The 25,276-nt window shown below is 46.8% G+C and overlaps 1 protein-coding gene across 5 annotated transcripts in view; it reads left to right on the forward strand.

Annotated features, from left to right (window-relative positions):
- Window positions 1-25,276, forward strand: part of LOC122371528 (protein FAM13A-like) — a 146,330-nt gene that overhangs the window by 42,343 nt on the left and 78,711 nt on the right. For 3 of the 5 annotated variants that reach the window (XM_043347907.1, XM_043347906.1, XM_043347909.1), the window contains 5 exons: window positions 249-351; window positions 8,278-8,401; window positions 9,420-9,567; window positions 11,856-11,908; window positions 13,291-13,350. In XM_043347907.1, coding sequence (XP_043203842.1) covers window positions 249-351; window positions 8,278-8,401; window positions 9,420-9,567; window positions 11,856-11,908; window positions 13,291-13,350 — 488 coding nt within the window. The remainder of the gene's footprint in view (window positions 1-248; window positions 352-8,277; window positions 8,402-9,419; window positions 9,568-11,855; window positions 11,909-13,290; window positions 13,351-25,276) is intronic. The other 2 variants (XM_043347908.1, XM_043347910.1) reach the window with 1 other exon arrangement.

The following is a 25,276-nucleotide window of genomic DNA, read 5'->3' on the forward strand; positions in this document are numbered from 1 at the left end:
GACAGACTCGAATATGACAGACTTGGATATGACAGACTCGAATATGACAGACTCGAATATGACAGACTTGAATGTGACTGACTCGAATATGACAGACTTGGATATGACTGACTTTGATACGTCTGACTTATACGACAGAATTGAATACACCTTAGTTGAGACAATACCTGACCATGGCTAGCAACATCTGTCTGCGATCATCCAACCAATACCATGTCTGACCTGACATCACATGTTCTCTCTCACAGGACGTGGCGGCGGCGGCCGGATGTCTGAAGATGTTCCTCCGCGAACTGCCAGAGGCGGTCGTTCCTACTCGCTTCACTGAAGACTTCGTAGCTGCCCTGCGTGGTAAGTGGCCGCTGGGTGAATAAGAAATTCGTAGGTGCATAAACCTCTGTATATTGCTATGCGAGACAGTTTACAGTTCACGATAAAAAAGACCGTTCTGGTTTTTAACAACACCTTACACCCAATATCACAAATCACGATAGGCCGCTGGCTAGAGTTGTCCGTGCAGAATGTGCGCCGGCCGGTGTGACTACACAGGGCCCGAACCTCACACAGGAACATAAGGGACACAGGAACCTCATAAGGGACACAGGAACCTCTGTAGGCATACCGTCTATCTATGGCTGATGGTAATTAAAAGTCTAGGGGAGTGGAGTTTTGAAGGCTTGGAGTTTCCCATCAGTATATGGAGGGCCGGTTGAATTGTTGGAGGGACTGGAGACTGACCAAAGCTGCTTACGAGTATGCGTGCCTTTCCATGCGCTTTTAAGGCTAAGTGCTGGAAATATTGGGGGCGGGCGACCTCTTCGTCCTTTCCTCGAATTTACAACTGCAGTGTGGAGACTGACCTGTGCAAAAGCTCTGACCACCGCGGCTTTCGCTGACCTTATGGGTAGCCAGCTGCAATGGTTCTACAACTGTGACATTTCTCTTCTCTGGAGTCTTATTGCATGGTCGGCGCAAGTTTTAGACGATGGGTATTTTTTTTTTTTGCTTCTGAACGCAAACAGTCTTATATCCACGCATCAGTATAGCAATTTCATTCCCACAGCGTAAATAAAATTGGATACAATTATTTTCGCATGAAAAACTCTAAACGCCATACAAGCTTATCAAAACCGTCGCCCTAAAACACAACATTCATAAACACAGCTGTCAGCTACCTACCTAGTTAGAATGTCAGGAACACAGTTCCTTGCCCAGACTACACACAAGACGTGTTCAGACTGTCACAAACAGTTTATCCATCCCGCTCCCCGCCAGCAGTGACGTCTTTTTCTGAGAACTGTGTTTGACACAACCTAACCCCTGCGGCGGTTGTCAAGGTCACGTCACGACAGGGTCGGGCCGCTGCCATGCTTACTTCAAATTCGATCCTTGTGTTGGCTTACCGCCAGGACTGGGGGGAGGGGAGGGGAGGGGCGCCTCTCACGCTCTCCCACAACGTCAGAGGCTATTTCGAGATCGAGTTGGGGTCCGTGACCTTGACCTGACCTCTAGCCGGGAGCGGCGGCGGCGCCCGGCGCCTCGTGCGATGGCCCGGGCGAGCTGAACTTGTTGCAGCCTGAACTGCCGTCGTTGGCTGTGTGGGGTTGGTTTGGAGGCCTGGGACGGATCGATCATGACTGGGGGTGGGGGGGGGAAGGGGGGTCACGTGCCCGGGGGGAGGGTCATGGGCCGAGCGGTGGAGAGAGTGATGGAGGGGAGAGAGGGGCTAGCAACAACGATAGAGGTGGCGAAGTGTGGCCAGGTGAGGTCTGTGTGGGCGGAAGGAGGGGAACTGGGAAAGCGACAGAACAATGGAGGAATGGAGAGAGGAGAAAAGAGAGAAGAATGAAGAAGGATGCGTGTGTCTATGGAAAAAAGGAGGATGAGTTCGTGATTCATTCAAGCTCTTACTGCTAAGAATAATTACCAATTTGTTAATGATGACCCATTAGTGGATACTTAATGGTAAATTATATCGCTGTGTGCTAAGTAAATTATGAAAACTATATTCGGATCGTTAAGGGTTTCATCATCCGATCGCTTCCATGACTTGATCGATTAAACTACGGGCTTCTCATCATGAAAGATATTTCTAGCGCCATGATGCCTTGGGCCGATAACCTCAGAAATAATCTTGCTGCCATCATTTGACTGTTGAAGTTGTTCTTCAAAGTCAATGAATATTCGACTCAGTTTTGGTATTGTGCCGCGATATTTCATCTAGACTTTCGACTTTCCAAAAGTCTTATATGATGTTAAGTAGCCTTATCGCTCTTTTGTTAAGTTGCTAATTCAATAGCTTTTCCAGTGTCAAAGAGCATACGGATTTTCCTGAAACCCATCACGTTTTGTGGTATTCAATGACTTTATTTTCTGCCACTTTGGTAGTCCTCATGATTTTGTTCGCCTTCAAGTTATTTGCACGAAATGCTTTCAGTTCCACTGTGCAAACAGGCGAATGTGCTTCCATCCCTCCTCTCTTAAACTGCCTCTTCACTACTGCAAACCCCGACCGGAAAACACCGTTTGAGGTGCTGTGATCTGCACCGAGCTGCGATCTATGCCTAGCTGCGATCTGCGAGCTACGATCTCGAGCTGCGATCCGCCGAGCTGCGATCTGCTGCGATCTGTGTCACGACCCAGCGGCTGCGATCTGCCCCGCCTCCAGCCGCCGCCACCGCGATAACATGCCTGGCCACGGCGACGGCGGCGGCGGGATCGATCCTCCTGACTGTGCCTCCCACCCCCAGCTCCCAGCCCCGCCCCACCCGACGACCGGCGCGCCGCCCCCTCCCTCCCCACTGCACGGCGCCGCCGCCTGGCTGCCCCGCCCCCTTACCCAGTCGGCTGCCCCACCCCCCTTACGGCCAGGAGCGAACCTCTGTATGGGCCGGGTAGGGGGGAGGGGTAGCAGATCAAGGCATGGGTTGGGTGGATTCCACAATCCACAGCTTTGCAAGCTATCTCAATTGAGGTCCAACGGCTCACGTCAGGGGCTGGGTGGATTCCACACTCCACAGCTCTTTCGAAACAACCACAATTCAGGCTTGGGAGGGTCGAGCAGCTCAAGGCACGAGGTAGGCAGATTCCACAGCTTGCAAGGGGAAGAGGGTGGTCAGGACTCCGGAGTAAGAGCCGAGGTGTTCATTAGGTCGTCTTTTGCGCATACAGGCTTGGGGAAGCTACTGGGGGTTTGCGAGATGTGCATGATAAAAATGAGGTTGGGTCTGGTAATTTAGTTTTCATCAAATGTGGTTTATTTATGAATTTTGCGTGAAACAGTTCGGGGTGGGGGGGATGAAGGCATCGGCTCTAAGTCTTATTTCTTGGGGTTTAGAGTTGTTGGGAGTTAGTTGAACGAGCTTGTGTAAAGTGTATTTTAGATGGAAAGACAGTCGCTTCTATACCGTGCAAAGTCGAAGTTCACCCGTTAACTTTTTCCCAATAATGGTTTGTACACAGAGGCTACACACGGTTCTTTTAAAGCACGTTTGCTATACATTTTCCGTGATCATTTGTTCAGCCGGAAATTTGAATGCATCATTTCCTTCATTTATTTCTTTCTTCCTTCCATCCAACGTTTTCCTATTTGTCGTAATGTTCATGTGCGCTTCCTCCGCTTTTCAGAGAAATCCGTCTTTAGGTCATGTCCGGTCGTAAGGTGGTTGCCGAACTTATCTACATGTCAATGATGTCATTTGTAAATGGCGTATATTTCAGAGGAAATACATTTGCTATTGCCAGTCATGAATCGATGCGAGCGTGGGATATGAAAAGCTCTATGTCCGGTTGCATCATAGTCCACAGGAGATGTATTGCGCGGTTTCTATTTTGGTATAAGAAACATTCCATCAACGATTGAATGCACAAACTGCATGGAGTGCCTCATTCCGAGCGAGCATTGCAGACCAGTGCAGGGGAGATGCATTAAATGTTGTGGCCCTAAAAAGCATGCTCCGGTGTAAAACTGCCGGTGGGATTCTGAAAAAAATCCGTATACTACAGATTCTCATGCTTTACGTTAACGTTTTTGCTGGGGAACGAGCGCGTGCCCTTGGTAGCCGGTTTCATGTTATGCTCATCGCATTGTAGCTGTCTGCCACTACCACTGCCTGCCACTGCCTAACTGCCACTGTCTAACTGCCACTGCCTGCCTGTCAATGCCTACCTGCCATTGCCTGCCTGTCACTTCCGCTATCCTTGCTGCGTTCTGTTCTGGTTCGTATATGTTTTTTTTTCTGGCCAATCAGGGCTCTGCCATTCGCGGATCGTTATCCACGCTTAGCCTCTGATGTCTGGCTGCACGCTAGGCGGGCATTACTGACCGGAGATGTTAGCTGATTGGTCACGGTCTTCCTACCTGTGTGTGCGTGACCCGTGTTCTCAAGCAGACGCCAAGGCTAAAAGCACTATATTTTTTGGGAAATTTGGCCAATGAAGTTTGGTCATGTTGATGGCGTTTTTTTAATTTATGGAACTTATTCGGCTGATCCTATTCTGTATTTTCTGCCATTTTTCTATTATTCATTTCATCCCATTTATTGATAGAAATAAGGAATTTTTGCTCGGTTTCGTAGATTGAATTTAAACGAATTTGAAGGATTTGTTCTGATAGAATTAGATAAAATTTCCCACGAATTATGACAGCGGTATAGCGACCTTTGGGCCGTAACTTGGCTACCCCACCTAGCTACCTAGAACGCAGTCGTGGGCTGAACATTCTAGAGAGCAAAACAATGCCAAACAATTTGAAGGCCGTTATCTGACCCATCAACCAGACCGTGCCGTGACGCTGAACCCCGCCACCTGACGTCACAGTGACGTCACGCAGACCCACGTCACGGCGCTCTCGACTGGGACGGCTGGCCGTCAGCGGTCAGCCATAGGTCAGCGGTCAGCCCGGTCAGCTGATATTCCGCTGACACGGGCCGCCCGGTGCCAGCATATCTGACAGTGCCGATGTTATTACCATCGCACCACGCCAGCGGACGGCCAAAGCCAAAGGTCGTGAATATTTTCGTGTTTGTGGAAACGAAATAAATAACCAACAAAACCAAGGAAATAGTAAAAGGAACCACCAATGAAGCAGTTTGAGTTCGAATGTTATTTTGCTGGTGGGAAGGATCTTTTAGTTATCTACATGAGCTAACTTACAATCAACGCAAACTATCACTGCTTACATCAACTGATACTGTTGACTTTTTGTGGTTGCGTATTGCGTAACACAAGTTTTGTATTGTGTGAGGACGTAGTCATAAATTACTGATTCCCATAAGATATTCTTTCTGAAAGCCCTGTTGAGCTATCAAACATCTGCATGTTAGGTAAGCTTCTGAAAATTTAAAGGTTTCGTGCGGCGCTGTCCTACATAGAAGGAATGTCACTGGCGCTACTGAGAGACTTTGTAGTGCCTTTAATATCGAACGAATTCCTGTTAGTAGCGACTTCGGAAGTGAACTACCAATAAAAATTAACCTAGCTGCTGGAATATTTACTCAAACTCAAGGAAATATCAACACACATTGCTGAGTTATCTATGACTTCCAGATACACACACACACTGAAGTCTGATCATTACCTGGCATATCCTTTGCTTTCATCGTTTATCTTTCCCAATATCCCCCAATATTGTAAAACATGCCTTCACACATGTATCCCGCGGTATATAACTACCAATGGTCGACACTCGTAAGCGTCGTACCCCGTCTTCTCCCTCATTATCTGCCTCTGTTTATTCATCCATGACTGAGTTATGCGTCTCCTTTCATTTCTATACCCACACCTATCCTGAACCGGACTCCACCTGTCGCGTCCTCTCCTAATTCTTCATAATCTTCCTCCGATCTCCCCTAATCCGACAGGGTGGGACCGATTTGAATCGTAGGGTGGCCAAACTGGTTTCAGAAGCGACCGAGCACGTGCCAAAACACGTGACTTGGCCTGGTGGGAGCAGCTTAGTGGGATCAGTCATAACGGATGTCTATGTTTTCAGGTTTTTTTGTGTGTGTATTTCATCAGCGTAGGGGACCTGCCAGCGTGGGTTTTTATTTGATATTTAGTGATGGAATGATGGATGCTGTTCTTGTTCTTCAGCTTTTTTCTTTTGCTTAGTTCTAACAGATTGCGCTTTGGGCTTCCTAGCAAATGTCTACCGGATATGATAGAAATGCCCCTCGCTTCCAGGCGACCAGGCGTTATTCTTTCCACGCCCCTCCCCCTCCCCCATCTACCTTGATTATTGCGTCACGTAGTGACTAATGGTCAGTGACACTCAGAAGGTCAGCATCGCCTCACCCACACCCGGCTGCGTTGGCCCGATGGACGGAGCCGTGAATAGCTGGAACTGTACACTGGTGACTCGGCACTCGGCAGTCGCACGGCGCTGGAAGTGTCTTGTCAGCACCACTGTGCACATTTTGGGAGGGTCGTGTGTTCAGCCTGGTGACCAAGCCCATCACCACGTGGCCAGAAGTGTTTAGTTTGGTGAGATGGTGAAACACCAGACTTCCCTGCTGTTTTGGATCCGGCCAGAGTTGGTATTCGGCTCGAATGGGGTCGGTCTGAATGTCCTTAGGACGCGCTTGTGGACTGAGTTGTGATAGCGATTCCTTTTGAGATGAATGGAATTTTGCTACTCTCGGCCCCATGACCGATAGCTCCGCTACCTTGAGTTCCACCGCCACTAATGACTTTGCTACCCCCGGTTTCACCGCCAAACGGCTTTGCTTTCTTTAGCCGCACATTCCCTCTAAGGCTCCATAGTCCACACTCCACGGCCGTTGGCTGTGCTGCTTGGCTCTTCAGCTGATGATTCTGCTGAACCCAGTTTACCCTTAAGAGCTTACTGAGAGATGCTATCCGATACATCCGGTCAGTCTTCACAGATCACTCTAGCTGTATCGACCTGCTCCCGACTTTTCCTTTTTCGTCTTAAGTTATTCGTCTTTCCGTCCTTGTGATCAGCCTGTCCTGCCTCTATGATCTATCCGTTGCAATTCATTTTTGTTTATCTGTCATTACAACGTTGACCGATTCGTCCCACGGAAATCTGTCCGAACCGATGAACTGTCTTCCCGTCGGTCACGGTTGTCAATGGTCGATCAAGAGCCAGCAGTGTTCAGGCTCACTCCCAATACGTGTGGTTGCATCACATGACATTCCCTATAGCCCCAAACAATGACACTTATGACGAAGTTCTGTGTCGAGTCGGGTCGGAGCTGCAGGATGACCTTTGACATTCAGCCTTTAGCACGTAGGACAAAGAGGCTCCTCACGTGACCTTGACTCTCGGATCGATGACCTTACAACGTCACACTTGTAATGTCGACCAAAGTTGGTGTTCGTATTTAAACTGACAGGCAAGGCGATCGTATATGAGGTAGGAAGACCGGTGTTTTTGAATGGCGTCTGCGTATCCACGCTCTCCCCCCCCCCCCCCCCCCCGCCTCTATAGGTTTTCCACAAAAAGTGGTATACCGACCGGTAAACTCATGAGAACGAGTGGGGAGGGCGGGAGTGCGATGGTTTTTTAGTGAGGATTAGGAAGCTTCGCATACCTGGCTAGTGAAGAAAACCTTGCCATGCGGAAGTTATTCCTTGGAAAAGGTTGAATGTATGAGGGTTGTTATAACGCCGTGCAAAAATGCAACGTGGTGATAATGTGTGCTATGGCTCATAACTGATTTTTTTCTGACCTAACGACTGTGGTTAACAGTGGCACCATACTGGCTCATTACTTTTTTCACTGGTGTTATCTCGTTACCCATCGCGTCGCCGTATCCCATTCCTCATTATCTTTCCGTCCGCGGCGTCTGTTGCCGCCACATTCTGCCCATAATGATCATTTGATCCGTAAAGGTGGACAGAATCTCGGAAAACTAACTGGCGTCATACACCTGGACGAGGTGTCAAATGAACGCTAGGTAGATAGGCTGTCTTTGGTCTGGCGCGTAGGCTTACTTTTCTGTAACGATAGTGTATCGAACCACTGAGGATTTTGTTTCACTCTTGGCGTTTCGTATTCATCAAATTGTAATAAATGTGCTGGCTCGAATAACGTGTGTCGTTCAACAATGCGCTAATTTGTCACTTGGTGATCAATATAATGTCCTATGTAGAAATGTGTAATATTTGACATCAGGCATGTTGGTAAAATTAAATGCCTGTCTTGATGGACTGTGTTACCTGTGTCTGATTCGCTCGCTGGCCACTCACTCACTCACTCACTCACTCACTCACCCCCTCACTCACCGTTACCCCGCCTCTCTCCGTTTACAGAGGAGGGGAGCCCGCCCCGGCGCTGTGAGCTGCTCTCTGCGCTAGTTCACTCTCTCCCGCCGGCTCACTACGCTCTGCTCCGGTTCCTCTGCTCTTTCCTGCGCCGGGTCACCAACTTCCACAGGTGGGTAGAGTAGGGAGGTGAGAGGATAGGTCAGAGGTCAGGGTCAGAGGTTGTGGTTTTTGCTGGGGGAGTAGGTATCTCTTACCTGTAGAAGATCGTGAGATCAATTACTAGCAACCATATCACGCCAGAGTAAATATTAGATCAAAGGTGCTGGACGTGTTTCTTTTTTTGTAAGACAGGTGAAAGAGTGCGAGGTCTGAGTTAGAGCCGAATGTAGATTATCCAAGCAGCTTTTTTGCAAAGGCTTTTATGCCGTGTTTTATGTGCGAGCTGCCAGTTTCCTTCGGTGACTGAGATACCTACAACTTACATTGCATGAAGAGGCCAATCTACGATTCAACATCCGAGCATTGCAGGTGCTCGCATGCAGCACCTGTGCCCCGTTGCTATCAATGTGACTCATCTTATCACCGGATCAATATTGGCCGGGAACGTGCGATGGGCAGGGTTAGCTTTACGAGCGCTGAGCTCCACCCGGGAGGCTAGCGTTGTCCGGTGCTGACACCTATCGACATAGCTGGAATCTCGGCTGTGTGGTCGCATGTAGGTGTCGCTGGGCGGCCATAGCGTAGGACGGTCTGAAAACGCAGAGGGATTGGCGATTGCAACATTGCAACAACATTTTGCAACCAACTTTGTGATGGTGGGCGGTGGTTGGTAGTATTGCTTCGTACTCTTGGTGGCTGCTCTAAATTTTGTGACTGATTTGGTGCTCATATAGCGTGTTGTAGCGTGTTAATGATCGCCCGTATTAGGTTACTTTGCATCTTATCGTTAGCGAGTTGCCAGTTCTCCCTTCCTATCGCGCCATTGGCAAAGTAGAATTAAAAGGGGCAGTTTATCATATATAGCAATTGGAAACCAATGTTTCGTCGGTCGGAATAATCGGATACCAATTTGTCGTGTACCTTATCAAGCTTAGAATGCTTGATGCTTTATTGTTATATGTCCTCCCGTGATTTTTCTGAGTTTCTGCCCTTTCTCATCCCCCTCTCCTTCCCCTGTATCGTTGCAGCGCTGTCCATATGTCAGCCGACACACTGGGCATCATATTCGCCCCCAATGTGTTTCGTCTCTCTGCAAGGGAAGGGGGCGCCCCCTGTCTGGAGCAACAGGCTGCCATCAACCGAATACTGGCCCAGCTCATACACAACTACGACAGAGTAAGTACGACTCGACAGAGTGAGTACGATAAGATGATCAGCATTTTGTGAGGGTGCCCCATGCCTAAAGCAACACGTCATACTGATATACCATGCCACTTATATACCTGGCCCATCTCATACACACATACGACGGAAGAAGTACGGCTAATTTTTGAATGTTCAATGTGCATTCACTGGCCCCTGCATGTAGCAAAGCATTGTGTTGTCAGCATTACGGCAGCTGGCATCGTTATAGAGAAAAAACTTATGCAATGGCGACGTTGCCGCTTGACATATGTCTATGATGTGAATAGGATTGTGTGTAGTGTGCATTAATGCGATTTGCAACTACATATAAAGTCGAACAGACAATCCTACACAAAGACACAGGTAGACTGACAATTACGCAGACATACATACAAACTACAGACACAGAGACACACAGGCATTAACGCGGCGCTGCAGCGGAACTATCACTGGATCTTTACAGAGCGGCTTTCATTCCGTCAATGTCACCGAGCCTGTATTTCACCCGTGAAAGGATCGCCTGCGTCAGTGGGCCCCTTGTAATCTGAACTGAAGCCTTTTTCTCTTGGGGCGTCTTTTTTCCATACCAAACACATTGAGTGAGCTTGGCCATGAGTCTGAGCCATGTTAAACGTTACTTTCGAATATGTGTTTAACGTGAATTCCTCCGACCTTGCCCGAAATTCCCTAACCGTTACACAATCCGCTTGTCGTGCTTACCTTATTTCTTGTTCTTTTTATGACAAGGACATGCATCTTGATATGTTTTTAAGTGTAATGGACGAAGTGGCTTGGTTACTTTCACGTTATGTTAGAGACTGTAGTGTATATTTGACCAATTTTATGTGTGTTGTGCTAAAATATGACACATGCCCTCACAAGATATGTTGTGGAAGATTCGGAGTGGAATGAGCAATTAGAAGAGAGAAACCTCGCGCACTTTGTAGTTTGCGAAGCTACTTCTTAATACAATTATTCTATACAATATTCTAAATATTTTGATTCCTAATATACATTATAACGACTTTGCGCCGTTCACGCATGTTAAAAAAGTATGGTTAAATCTTGATAGCACAAGTATTTTTCGCAGCATCGGAGGACTGTCTCTAAACGCGCGCGTGATTTCAGTTTTTTAAGTAAAACGTCGGTATAACAGAAATTAATCCCGGGAATAATATTGTTAATCATACTTTTTCTTTCCGTGGTGGAGCCCGAATGGTTTCACAAGAATGGTTTCAAGCTGCTCGCTGAAAAAAAGAATATTGGCCTGCATTGAGATTGAATGTTAAGTGCACCGAAGGCAACACAGAGCTAAATCAAATTCAGAGAGAGCTTTGAGACGCCTTCTTAACTTTTTTTTATAATCTGATAGGCCCACTGCTTTGTCCGATCACTCAAAGGTGGTGCTCGTAATGCAGAAAATGGATACGAATGGTACAGACAGCGAGAAAAAAACTGCAGTTTGCTCTCCCAAGAGCTGGCGAACAGAGAAGCAGAAGGTGTTCCAACCAACACAAGGAAGACCCAGAATGGGCTGTAGCCACTTATCGTGATAGGAGCAGCGCAGGCCAAGTGTCTGATTGGTATACCCAGGCACACATGATACAGAGATGATGGAATAGATCAGAGCTTGTAAATACGCGTTTTCAGAATAAGGTTCTCACAGAAGGCGGCCCTGGGTGCTTAAGTTCTTTACAAGTGCTGCAAGAGGGCCTGCATATGAATATAAGAGACTGACCGAGACATTGCAGTCCACTTATTCCACTATTGCATTTCCTAATTGGCGCTATTAATATGATTAATTAGTACACACTTCGTTATTAACAAATGTTCCCCGAAAACAAAACCAAGCCCCGTTTCTTTTCCCAATCCCTCAATGTAGCCCTTTTAAATAGACGAGCTGAGCAACGAACGGCGCAAAGTCGTTATAATAAATGTAATCGGACCGCCTCCTCGGTACACCAGGCATTATTCGGTGTGCCTTGCCAAGAGTGTTTATATTTAATGCACTCGCAGGCTCGTGCATTAAATACAAAAATAACACTCATTTCATTCGTGTTATTTTTGAAAATATTAACCTCACTTCGTTCGGTTAATATTTTAGAAAAAATAACGCCCTCACTCCGTTCGGGCATTATTTAAAACACCCTTGGCTAGGCACACCGAATAATACCTGGTATATCGAGGAGGCGGTCCGATTAAATATATAGTATTCAGCCACAGTCTGTCTCGTTTACCTATAGTTTCCACCTTATTATCACCGTTGTGTTTTGTTTCAGATCTTTAACGACCTCGGACAGCGTCATCGGCCGGGCTCCAGCGAACCCCCCAGGTAAGGCCTCCCCCCCCCTGATTCGGGTGGCGACCCTTCCCCCAGGTAAGGTCGGGTCGCTCAGAAAACCACCTATTTCAGCCCTCCTTCCCCGGTTCAAGCACCCAAATGAGGCACCGATCGGTACATGTTATGGTCGTGGAATGTGCGGAATGTGGAATAAATTGCACACTTTCGATATATAAGAATCACGCCATTCTGAAGAAAAACAACAAGAACCCGAGATATAAAGGACACTAATGTATGATCAAACATAATTAAGGATGAATAACAGTGTTGATAATTTGCTTCTCTTAGCTTCATGTCCGTGCCATTTCCCTCTACCGTTCAAGGCGTGGCTAGCGGGACGCACAATGGTTCCACTGCTTGACCAATGTCCACACATTCTTCACACTCTTATTTGTCCCGATAAGAGACAGTTACGTCTGGGTAAGTGTCTAATGACGTCAGTACTGAGTTTGCTCATCCATCGACCAGCACTTACCTGCACTTGAGTCGGTTTCTTATACTAGAGTCGGCCAGGCCTCTTGCACTTGGTGTGGCCACTCCCGTCATTGTCGTAGTGCTTATCAAGAGGGGCCCCTCTTGTCCTCTTGACCGCTGGAGGAGGGGGACAGAGGTCTCGGTGATCGCTGCCACCATTCAATCTTTCATCAGCTCCCATACTATTTAAGTTTTTGGGTGTTTTAGGAACATTTTTGTTTATAACTCTTTCAATTATCGTTCACCATTTATATACATCCGGCTTTGATTTATTTTTATATGAAGTTGGGATGTTGTCTGGTTAAAAAAGTACATGCAAGCAATGGGATGATGGCATTCGGGTTGCGGGCTCACCTTTGACGTTTCGCCCATGACTTTCTCGCACCCCGTCCTTGGCGTGCATCTTTCCCCCATTGCCAATGCCGGAATGCCAATCGCCATACCAAATTGTCGCCGGGCTGGGCCCCACACACGGGCTTTTGACGTCCGGGAAACTCGGGCACCAGACACCGTGACACTGAAATGGCATGTGATGACGGAACTCATATCGACTGCGACACGACGGGGTTTGGTGCGGATTTTTAGTCGGTGATGGGTGATTGGGGAATGGGTGGGGCCAGGTGAAGGCTATAGGAGCTGATCAGAGTGAACTTGTGTAACCTTGAAGTGAGACTGCGTCGTGTATTCATTGAAAGTTGTGCGCCTTTTCACCTTTTAAAAGCTTTCAACTTCTGAAATCTAAAAAAAGATGCTTCTTATGTCTTTATTTCCACTTGTTCGATGCTCATGTTCAACGTATTCTTACTCCCAAGTTTTCAACACAAACTAAGCTTTAGTCAATAGCCATCGAGCTGACCGCTGCATGTTTGTATCTTCATTTATTTCTATCCGCTTTTCAGCAGCGGCAGAGAGCGTGGCGACGAGAGCGACGCCAGCGCCCCTAGCGGAGACATCCAGAAGTGAGTACCGAACCGCCTCGAGGCGTGCTGTGCGTTGTCCATGTGCGTGTTTTCAGTTTTGGATTGAATTTTACACACCGGATTCCTAACTAGTAGTGTTAGAATGGAACACCTGCAAAAGGTGGCAAGGAAATCGACAAACTTTTTTCATGTTTTTAGTTTTATCGTGAGGAGGCTTCGGCAGTGGAACGCCTGGCAACATTTGTTCGTCTTTTATGTAATTCAGTTATTATGGCTAAATTCACCTTATCAGAGGCCATTGCACTCTCAAATGCATTGGTTAACAGCAAAAACTCGCAGTTACCGGGACAATTAACCGGAAAATTAACGCACAAAGTAAGTTGACGCCTGTAGTCAGCTGTAAAATGAATGAACAAACGATGACTTATAAGGTCAAATAAAATTCTCCAAATCCACACGACTAATTTGTGACGCTTGTAAGAGCGTGAGCGCCTGCCTCCTGTTCATATTTCCTGCTGCTACCCTTGACAACGATGGTGTAAGACCCATGAAAGACAGCTCGCCAAAGGTGCCTCACACGGATGCTTGAACATTTTTGGATTGACACAGACTGCTATCTGCGTTGTTTCGACGAGTTTTGTCGTAGTGGGAGACCTGGCAACACCGCCTCACGTGACAGATTTTGTCGTCATCGTTCGCCGGTTTGGAAGCTGCTTTTTACCAGTTTGTGTCACGAGCGATGGTTCGCTGCTTTTATGGCAGTGGGTTAGGTCTTTAGAAGGATCTGATGCGACGTTGATTGTCGGACTTGTCCAGGGCCTGATTGTCTGTTACTGGGCTGAACTAGTTTGATCAATTATTTTGTTAATGTTAGTGGAATCATTGGTTTAAAAAAACTTATTTCTTAGACACTTTTTGTCATTTGTTGATATTTTGTCATTAGCCATGCTGCTTTTGCGTAGCGTTCTTGTCATGCAAAAATGGTCTAACTGTCAAATCCGAAACGTTTTTGATTTTGCATAAATTATCTTTCAAAAGGGCTCACTTATGACATTTGGATGTCGTGAATAGGTACATGGGAATTATATGAAAAGCGACATTCACCATTCAGTCAGTTATAGCCTTCCATGCGTTCGGCCCTGTCCTATACACGCAGGAGTAGAGCAATGAAATGTTTAATATCGGTCAAGGTACTCCCGTGTCTGATTTTAAGTCACCCCGCATATAATGTGCATCTCTCTTGTAGTCACGCAACTCACACAGATGTGTCATGGCCGCTGCGAATTATAAACTGCGTCACACAGCTTTTACACATAAACCCAGACTCCACACACTAACAATATCCGCTGTACGCCACGGCTAATCCATTTCCTGTCTGGCAGGTCCCATGAACATTGTGCGTTGAACTGGTAAAATCCGGTTAGAGCCAGAACAGCTGACGATTAGCTGGCAAACAGCTGACCAGTGGCTAAGTGTAATCCCTGGGGTCACGGCCGAGCATTGGTGCAGCTTTTCCCATGGTTTGTTGTATGGTTGCCAGTTTTAAAAGGCTCAGTCTGTCTGGCGCCATAGGTGTTTTGGTTTCTATGGTAACGAAGCATGATGAAAGGATCGGTCATTGGTCAAATTAAGGGCTTCTTATCAACTACAAATACGAATACAAATATGTTTTGTGCACCTCACGATGATGCTTTGTGTTGAGACGCTTTACTCCGTTTTAGACCAGTCGGGAGGCAACCGGGTTACCGGTGCTGCTTTGAATTTTACGCCCAGTTGGTTGCTTGCCTGTGTGGTGGACAAGCCTTAGAAACATACGCTAGGTAATAATCGTTTTCTTGCTAAAAACATTTCAAAAACGTATTCCATCATAATTTTTTATCTCGATGACTTATCAATATACAAGGTTTTAGGACAAACAGTAATCAGCGTGCATTGCATACTGCGAAGTGCGTATACTTAGCGTTAGTGAGATCTATATTACTATTTGAGGAGGGTGCGTCTGTCCGTTACCGAGGTCCCGACTTGGTGGTGCTTTGCGTGGACTACAGGCCAGACCGTTGCACCTAGCCCGGTGAAATTTGCACAACTTATAGATCAAGGATGCGCGACGTGCCTTTGAGGGGTCTCAGCTCGATCGGATTGATAGGGAGCGCGTAGCGCGTGCTCAAAAAGTGCAAATTCACGTCATAGACTTTACATGTATAAATCGGCGTGCGAAATCGGGCGAAAACGGCTAATTTTGGCCGACACGGGTCCAGTTCCCGTGCAATATCTTGGTGACCAGGGGTCCGACCGGCACGGGGAAAACAGCATCGTGTACAGAATTGAACGGGCTATTGAATGGTGTGCAATGCAGAGGATAGCTCGCGTCACGTGCACCGGAGAGGGCACTTTTATTTGAAAAATTGCGGTTTTTGAGGGATTTTGGAATTAATTTTATTTTTAGGTGACCGTTAAATGGAGCGAGTTGAATCAACGCCTATTTGCAAGAGGAAGGTACCGCCTCTCATATAAAAATTGTGAAAAGCTGATTGATCCAAATCAAGGTGGTGCAAATCACAGGAGAAAATGGTGTTTGTCAATTTTGTGCCACTTTGTTAATCACACGGGGTTTGCTGCATAACCTGATACCTTTGGCAATTGAATATGGTACCATTGGATAGAGCATTCAATTCTGTCCAATATTCACTCTTCATTTTTGCATGATTAGCAACAGTATCCTTAAAAATGTAAATGTTCCAAACCATTACATTGTCATTTTTAGCGAAATTCATCGATGGCCCTCAAAAGACTTCACGCCAGTTTTCGAATCATTCTAAAGTAGAACGCATGATAATACGACACGGGCACCTCGATGCGATGTATCTTTTTGTTTTCTTACAAAATGCTTGGCCGTCAAAAAGCAATCGAACGAAATGGATATCTACCAACCAAATCGACACAGACCAACCCAATACCCGCGGGTCAAAAAATCCCCCCTTCGCGTTGCGGAGCACGCGGGTAACCCTAGTTCTGAACCATGCACGTTGATTATGACTTTGCGGTTTATTATCTTTCCGGATCTGTAGGTATTGATACGACTGCATTATCTTAGCGTACTACTTACTGGATAGATACGGCAATCTGGAGAATCCCAGCTTAATGTGAGGTGATGTTTTGAACCTGGGACAGCCTCAGTATTTCATTTTCGCTGCGTAGGTAAGGGAATCGGCACTTTGCAGTGCGCCCCTGCAATAGAATTAATCCTGTTACATGATTGCTCCTACTTCAGACTGAAACCTGAGTAGCTACTCGAGTGAGCTTGCGACAGCAAGAGCACTGTTATCCACTTTACTCAGCCACTCGACTGAACTGCGTTTCGCCGTTTCACGTAACGATGTGGACTGTGGAGCGCTTGGTTCGAGTGCTTGACACAAACACCCAACAAAGGATTGTGTCCATCAACCAGCCTTATATCAGCTTCATTCCATAATGATATGTATACTCCTTTTTACTCACGTATTTTGAATGTGGAATGAGGCATCAGAGAACACAAACTTTTCCGTCAAGTGCTTGAACCATGCTGCACATATAACCATGGCCGATATTACCTCGCTGTCGACTGGCTCTAAAACTCCAACAAACAAGCTGCAACCCTCGCCGATATTACCGATTTCTAATAACTGACATGCTATCGATATGGTAACAGTTTATGGTGATCGTAGTTAGCAAATGACAAACACGTGCGTCGCAGAATCATCTCATCATTCGCTCCGCTTCCTTGTTTGTGGGCGATGACTGGTGACCTGACCTGTCACCTGTCACCTCAGCTGTCAAAAAGGCTGACAATTGACTTGCCACGACCACAAGTTGTAATTGGTGTGACATTTTCTGGCACACGTGGTGTCGAGCTGTTGGTCTGGACTGCCTCTGCCTCTTGTTGCTGCCTGCCTCTAATGCCTTTTCTAGAGACGTAGCCTTTCCGTAATGCATATGCTATGTAATGTATTCTGGTATGCTGAATGTTTGTTTGGAAAAGGGTGTTCCACTATCGTCTAAGTTCTCCAAGTTTGTCCTTCATCTATCTAATGTCTGCCGATCGAAGCGTTTGTTTCCGGCATTGATGCCTCTCTCACCTGTTTTCCTATCGTCTCCGCTGGAAGTAGGGTAAGGTGCCTAATTAGCGACCCTTTCCGATTTGCGACCTACCTCCCTTCAGAAAAACTGGCAGGAGAAAACGGGGTAAAAACATCGTCAAAAGGTCAGCCATACTTTGGTTGTCAAATTAAATTATTTTCCGGTTGTCGATGTTTCTGGTGGGACGTTTCAGGTGAGTTTAGATAAAAATGACGAATTTCTTATCCAAAATGTGTGTGTTTGGGCCCTCTCTGATGAAAAGCGATGCACATTAGGATGATGCACCTTTTTTATTCTGAATCGACATTCCTTTCTTAATTGATTGCCGTTTTCCCATAGTGAATCGCTCAACTGTGCACAGCATGGCGGTCAAAAATGTGTCGCAACTCATATTTCCTATTTGCGCCTGACATGGTCGCAAATAGCTCAAGAAGGGAAAGAAAGGGGAAAAGAGAGAAATGAAAATGAGGTGTTGCTGAAGCTTGCAATGTGTGGCAGGGGATGCCAAATGTCGTCACCGACTGCAGGGGTACCGAATTCAGCGCGGACCTCAAATACCATACAAGATAGCCCGCAAAATTAGGGTTTCCGCCTTCTTTTCGCCTTCGGTGCATCACGTGATCAGTTTTTACTTACGTAAATGTGTTGAATAAACGTTCCTGTTCGAGGGATTAAGTGCTTTGCGTAATAGGTTGCCTTTTTGAGATCATATTTCATCTTTTCAGGCATCGCATTTTTTGCCATTTTTAATATGGGGAAACCCATAGACTTATTAGCGACCCTCCCCGGTAGCTAATGGGGACGAGTTCCCTATTAGCGTTTTTTGCAAGGGTTTGCCAAAATGCTCAGTGCAAACAAATTAGTGGGTATTGGGGCAGAAAATGAATGGATTTTAATAGAAAAATGAACGATCTCTCCGAAAATCAAGCCAGTAACACAGTGGCACCCACAGAGCGTGAGCAATGACGGTTCAAATTAAGTGGGTCGCTAATTAGGCACCTTACCCTAATCACCGGAAATGCTTGTTTCCGGTGTCAATAAAACTCAGCAGACGTCCGCCAGCGCGCTGATCACGCAGCGGAAATCAGCTGGAAACTGTCTGATTGGAAACAAGTTGAGAACAGACCGGGTGGAAGTTCAAAAGCTTCTTAGGTCAAGTTTATGTGCTCCAAGTTTGATTGTTTGGTGGCTGACGGAACTAAGTTTAACCACGGTGGAATACGGTTGGGACTGTGTTCTACTAATAACTTGGATCTTGGTAGTAAAATGAGTTTAAAGGCACAAAACTGTAAGATAAAAGGTGATCTGCATGTCGCTAGCTGATCTGAGATCTGTTACAATATGACATTTTTGTGCTTGACAAATATTAACGGCAAGTGAATCAGCTATGGCAATAGCCAATCCTCAGCCATTTTTGCACCCTTTTCATAAAGATAATGAATAGGCAAAAGGTGTAGCCACTTGCATACACATGGCTATTCACTTTGATCCTGAATGTCGCGTTGTCTTATGATACCTTGGGACGATTGTCTGTCGACCTCCGGCTACCCTCTCCGTCCAGCGCACGTGGCGCGATGGGGCTGGACGGCACTGGGCGGGGATTGGTCTGTCTGTGCCCATGGCAGCGCGGGCCCATTCCACGCCCACATAGCCCGCCAGTGAGTGACCGTTTTCTGGGCCAGCAGGGCCGGCGACCTGTGGTTACTTTCACTGACTGCAGTCCGCCGCCGCGGGCTCTGGCCTTCCGTTTAGTGACGCCCCCTGGCAGCCCAGAGAGACTTGGAGGCATAGGCGGGAGCCGGATGTCCATAACCAATGTTGTAGGTTTTGTTTCATAAAACGCAAGTAGAAACCTCGTCCTGTGGTCAAGCAACGGCTAGTGATCGTGTTCTGACCGACATTCAAGGACGAATGAAATAATGCTCAAGTTTTTTTTTCTCTGAAAATATGTGTCTTTGTATGTTTTTGTTTCCGTCCCACCCATATTATCAAAATCCAATATTTTCCACTAACTTCTACCTAGGTAATAATAATTAAATCCATCCTGTCACTTTTTTTGTTAAATTGCACTGGCAATGCCAACTTACCCTCTGTATTTTGCTTTTCCTTGTGAGCAAATACAGCGTTTCGTTCCTACAAACCCAGTTCGTCTCCGCAGCAGTCTTGCCGCGTTTGGCGCCCTCTCCATTCGTTGAAGCGGCTCGGTCCCAGTCACGTGATCGCCCCAGGGGAGTGGCACGATCGTTTCTCATCTCTGATTGGTCACCTCTGGATGCTTTGCTGGACTGGCAACCTCAGGGTCCGACGCGTCGAAATGGACTCTGAAGTCTGATGACGACGTGGGAATTTGGAAGGATGTTTGGGCCGGGTGGACAGAATATCCGGTGACTTGTCGATGGTTTATTGTAGGTGTTGAATTCAGGGTCGAATGTCTGCCGAGTTGAGATGCATCGCTTGGATTGCGACTGTGGTTATCCATAGAGGCTGAGGACGTAACTGATTTAACGGAGTAATTAACCTGAAATTAGGCTTGTTTCATTTCTTGTGTGATGTATAATTAAGCAAGCAGTTTTGCTTGAAACTTGTTAAGCCGTCTAGAAAGACGCAAGCATAATGCATATCGCAGAAGACGCATATTTATCAACAATCCACCATACTTCCTCGAATTATTCAAACGTCCATGTCCTTTGCTCCAAGTTCTTTTTTCGACTTGTTACTAACGGGCGCATGAAACGACCGGCGCTATCGGATGGGATACCCATTGAAAATCCTGAACGGTAGCGCTGCATGTTCTCACACTGATTCTGCATATACTTGGCACAGGTGTGTGACGTTAGTGTATTTGCTTGAATGAAATTTCTGGTTTATTTTGTTTATTTTGGCGCGAGCGTTTCCGGACGGGCGATTTACATCGGCCTTACATTTATCTCATGTATTGTGGAGAGGACCCACCACGCTGCATAAATATAAATAACCCCACGGCAGGAGTGTACCCTTTGACCCCGTGTCCTCCCGCCACTCTCGCTCTCTCTCTCTCTCTCTCCCCTCTCCCTCTCGCCGCCAGCTTTCCGTCACTAACATATGAGTCACCGCCCACCATTTGGCATTCCTACCGGGTGCTTCACGGCAGTAACCCGTTCTTCTGCGCAGTTACGCTTCCGTCTGGGCTGGGTAACGATTTCGATGACAAAATCAGTGAACAGGCCCTGGGTCTGATGGCCACCGGAAAGAATCGGGGAGGGGGGAGGGAAGGGGGAATGGTCACCCGGGGGAGGGTCAGCAGGGGGGGGGGGCAGGGGGTCAATATCGCCGGAAATGGCAGGGAGCTCAATGGAAATAATGGAATGAAAGGGTCCTTTTATCGGTCGGACAATGAATGGTGTCAATAGTGGAAGGAAGTCTGGTACTTGAGCAAATGGGGAATAGGTGGCGGTGGTGGTAGGCTGGTTTTTCATCTTCCTGTGCTGCTGCATGCCACCAGCAGGATATTGGTGGAATAAATGTGAACCCAGCGCAGACAAAAGACCGAGATGTTTATGATGAAATTTGCCTTAGTGCTTCGATGTGTTAGCCTCATATTGTATTGTATGCTGGCTTAACATTCTATATAAAATCGTTTTTATTTAGTTTTTAATTGAAGTTGATATTAAAGCTAGTTAATAGTTATTTTCTAATTGTGTAAGTTTATTATCTATCTTTTACTAAAACTATTTATATGACAGTATGCTACTTTCAACTATACGATTTACTCGATATCTTTCAGCTAAATTTTATTGTTTGTGTTGCTGTTTTCCCATTACCTATTTTTAGCCACGGAAAATCAATCGTTTTTCATCCGACTTTTCTCTGCATCACTGAAATCCAAACAAGTTCCACGGCTGACCTCTCCCAAGAAATAAGTGTAAATGTTATTAAACGATCTGTTTGTTTGGTCTGGTATTTCGGCACCATTCCATAGCAGATTGGAGCTGGACAGACACGTGGTTTGGATATTCAGCTCAAATAACAGATGTAGATCGGTTTCACTGAAAACTAAAATGATTCCGGGGGGGTGATATTAGGAGAATGGTCTAAAACGAAACCCCAATTATTCCCGTAATATACTTCAAGTAGCACCTTTTTGGCCTGAGATACTCCCAATATCCCAACATTATTACCCTAATATGCCTGTTGGATGGCTAAGTGGAATCAAAATGATTATCTGGTTATGCCTCCATTATTCTTACGAAATGCCTAATGTATTCCCCCCTGATTCTCCTCTATGCCCCTTTGATGCCCCCTAGCATAGTTCGGATGCTCCGTCTAAACCCGATCTATGCTCCTTTGATGCTATCTATATACCCCATTGATGCTCCTTTGATGCTTGCCATAAACCCCATTGATGCTCCTTTGATGCTCTCTATATACCCCATTGATGCTCCTTTGATGCTCTCTACATACCCCATTGATGCTCTCTATATACTCCATTGATGCTGATTTGATGCTCTCTATACACCACACTGATGCTCCTTTGATGCTCTCTATATACCCCATTGATGCTTCGTTCCGCAGTGGCGGATCAAGGGATGGGCTCGCGGGGTCATGCTATTCATCGTGAGATCCCCATGAGATACCTAGCGCACTGATTTTTTTTCCCACACAAAGGTAAGAGACCCCATTTATGTAACCACCTTCGCCCTTCCTCTGAATTTCCTGGATCAGCCCATGCCATCGACGCTCAGCCACACCAACAGCAACCACGATACGCTTGTGTGTATAAGAAAAACGTACTGTATTGATTGGAAAGACAACTGCCTCTGCATTCATTTCAAAATCACAGCTTCCTAGTTGCCAAGAGACATTCAATTTGTACTATCCATATTAAACATACGTCACGCACACGCCTCATATAACAAATGCCATATCACACGTTGAGATCCAGGCTGTAAAAAACACATGACACACGAGAAGCGCCGCTGGCTCTTCTACGATGACCGTTCCCTCTTACGAAGGAGTCGCAAAACAGCCGGTGCCCCTTCAAATGACGTGGTCTTTCCCACCTTTGCTACACAACGAAAGTTGAGCGTGTGGCTCCTACGAGTTCCCCTCCCTGACCTCAAGAAAGTCCGACAACGTAGCCCAGGGGCTGCCACAGGATGTCAACAGGCCCGCCCATGCCGCTTGTGACCCCTTTCCCTGTGGGGCGGGCCATCACGTCCGTCTCCATCATCTCCGTCCATCACTCCGTCTCCACTCCGCCCCTGGGCTTACCTCACTGCGCGGGCACACTATGCTGTCAGCACCGACAGATTTTTCAGCGCGTCCGCCGTCGCTGTTGACTCTGCCGGCAGCCCCATGATGTCGTGGACGATGAACCACATCGTGGAGCGCGATGCACGGGACACTTTCTGGCTGAAGACGTAGTTGGCAACCCCGAAGAGAAGAGATCCAAGCATTTCATCGTCATATGAGTTCCTGCTAAGGATGGTACTCACCCTCAATAAGGCTCAATTCCAGCCTAAAAATGGCACCACTCGCAACCATACAGCACCCAACACCGCTCTTCACTGATCACCGGAAATGGCGGAGAAAATGGCGGACCTTTGGCGCGTTCCTGATGCTTCCAACGAAGAATCATTGAGGAATAATATGGTTCTACTCGGGTGATATCAAGAGTATTTTGAAAGAATCAGGCAAAGGAAGCATAACAGAAGAATATGAAAGCATCTCAAGGGAATATGAGCCTCCCTGTGATTCCGGCAAGATACCCTCTGGGCAATGAAAGGGTATATTGCAAGAATAGATAGAGAATCATAAAGGCATAACTATCAGCGACTGGGGTATCAACAGCATCCTATACGCGCGGAATCATGCAGAATCATTTGGGGTATCAATAGCATAATATGGTTCTCACAGGGTGATATCAAGAGCTTATTAAGAGAATCAATAATTCATGGAGGACGAGGGAATATCATGGGAATATGAAGCCAATTGCGATTCCATGAATATACCCCATAGGTATAATGAAGAGATCAAAAGGGAATAATTGGGGTATAGACTTCAATGATCAGGGCATCAGGAGATTCATTTTGGTTTTCAGTGTTATAGATCGGTGTCTGTAGTCCGCAATCCGCATCCTGTTACTGCATTCATTTGTACGCAATGTGAGTGTGAGATGTTTCACATTCTTTAGACGCTGTTGAAAGAACTCCACGAAGTGACCTGTTTGAACCGCAAAATGTGCCTCAGGAGTCAGGACTTTTTACAGTGCTGCTTTTAGCGTCTTTGGAAAAGGCTAGCCTATAATTGACATAGCAAAGGTTTTAAAGGGCCTCAAGAATTTTCACTGCGTGTTTTAGTGAGTGGATTTTGAGAACGCATCTGCTCTTCGCTTCTCCCATTCAAGTCGAGAACTATCTGACAGTGTTTCCGTTCAGAATGTCTAATGATGTTTTTTTTCTAATGCGGAAAACCGCGAAATGCTGTCAATTTAGGGCGCTGCGGTGGGAATATATTGCCCTAGATCTCCCATTGGAACCACCAGTATGCATAACAATGGCTTGTATGCCTCTTTTACACTGCGATAACTTGGTTCTCAGCTGTACCAATGTCCTTGCACCCACAAAGAAAATTTCACATTCCGCAGTGAAGCTTCTCAAGGTGCACTGACTGTTCCACTCTCACTGCTTGCAGCCTTGCAGTGCAGTGTTTTGACAAAACGCACAGCTGCGTACTTCCGTGCACGTACTGCGTAGTTCTGCTCATCGTCCTCTTTGTAAAAGAGTCAGACTGGCAGGCATGCGTGATTGCGTTACTCTCCATTGCTCAGTGCTCGTTTGCAGCGGCCTTCCGTTAAACAGAGAGAAGAGAGGTCATTGTGTGGTGAGTCAGCGGCGGCGTCTTATCACGATGGACGGTGGAAACGTACGGTCAGCAGATTTCTGCGTGACGTGGAAAACGGGAGTACTTACTTACTCCACTTCGCAGAGTACGGGAGAACCACTCAGTGTTGAAGTGAGAGGTTTCCGGGAATGTCTGCGGCGAATTTTTACTGCGTATGTTTCACTTTAGGACAGGTGATCAGGCGATGCGTCTCGGTTTGAAATTGTCAGAAATAATTACTCAATGGTGGTAAAAAGGACAGAGACCGACACCGCTAAACTTCGAGCATCCCTCGCTTTGGTTTTTCGGTTTTGGGTATGACGTTTTGTTTTCATTAAACGTTGGTGCATGTTAAGTTTTACTTATTCATCTGACAATCTGGATATTTTTCAATAATTTCTCTTCCTGATTCCTTTGCGTCTATTTTCACAAAATCGTATAAACGAAGTCACGTTTTCTATCTCCCTGCATAAACACGGCCGAAATGACCTGGATCCCCGCGGGTCTGTTTCTCTTCACTGCGCTCTGTCTCTCGTCCCGTCCCTGGTGTCCAGGGACTCTTCCCTGACAAATTCCACCGCCTTCGGCCGTGCAGTCGGCGACTAAACACAGCCTCTCTCCGGCTCCCAAGCCGGCTCCCCGAGGACAAAGGTCATCGGGTACGTCAGGCCGGTTTGCCAGACAGCCCGGCTCCGTGGGCGTCGGAGGATATACAGTGATACTTCAAGCCCCCCCCCCCCGAACCCCCGGGGGCTGACACCGCCCACCGACCTCGAACCCTCCCTCTCCTCTCCTTACCCGACCCCACCTCTGCCCACTCCCCGACTGCACGATCTCGTTCTATTTTACGGCGTTTGACCTCGCAGACCCCCCTGGTCGCCGAGTGGCCCTCATGATTTGACCGAGACGGCACGACTGAAGTTAGTGGGGGGCACAGGGGGTTTCGAGTGATTATGGTGATTCGGGAAAAGAGTGTGTTGTGTGCTGG

The sequence above is a fragment of the Amphibalanus amphitrite genome, unplaced genomic scaffold, assembly GCF_019059575.1.
Source record: "Amphibalanus amphitrite isolate SeventyFive unplaced genomic scaffold, NRLGWU_Aamphi_draft 001253F_arrow, whole genome shotgun sequence".
Taxonomy (NCBI): Eukaryota; Metazoa; Arthropoda; class Thecostraca; order Balanomorpha; family Balanidae; genus Amphibalanus; species Amphibalanus amphitrite.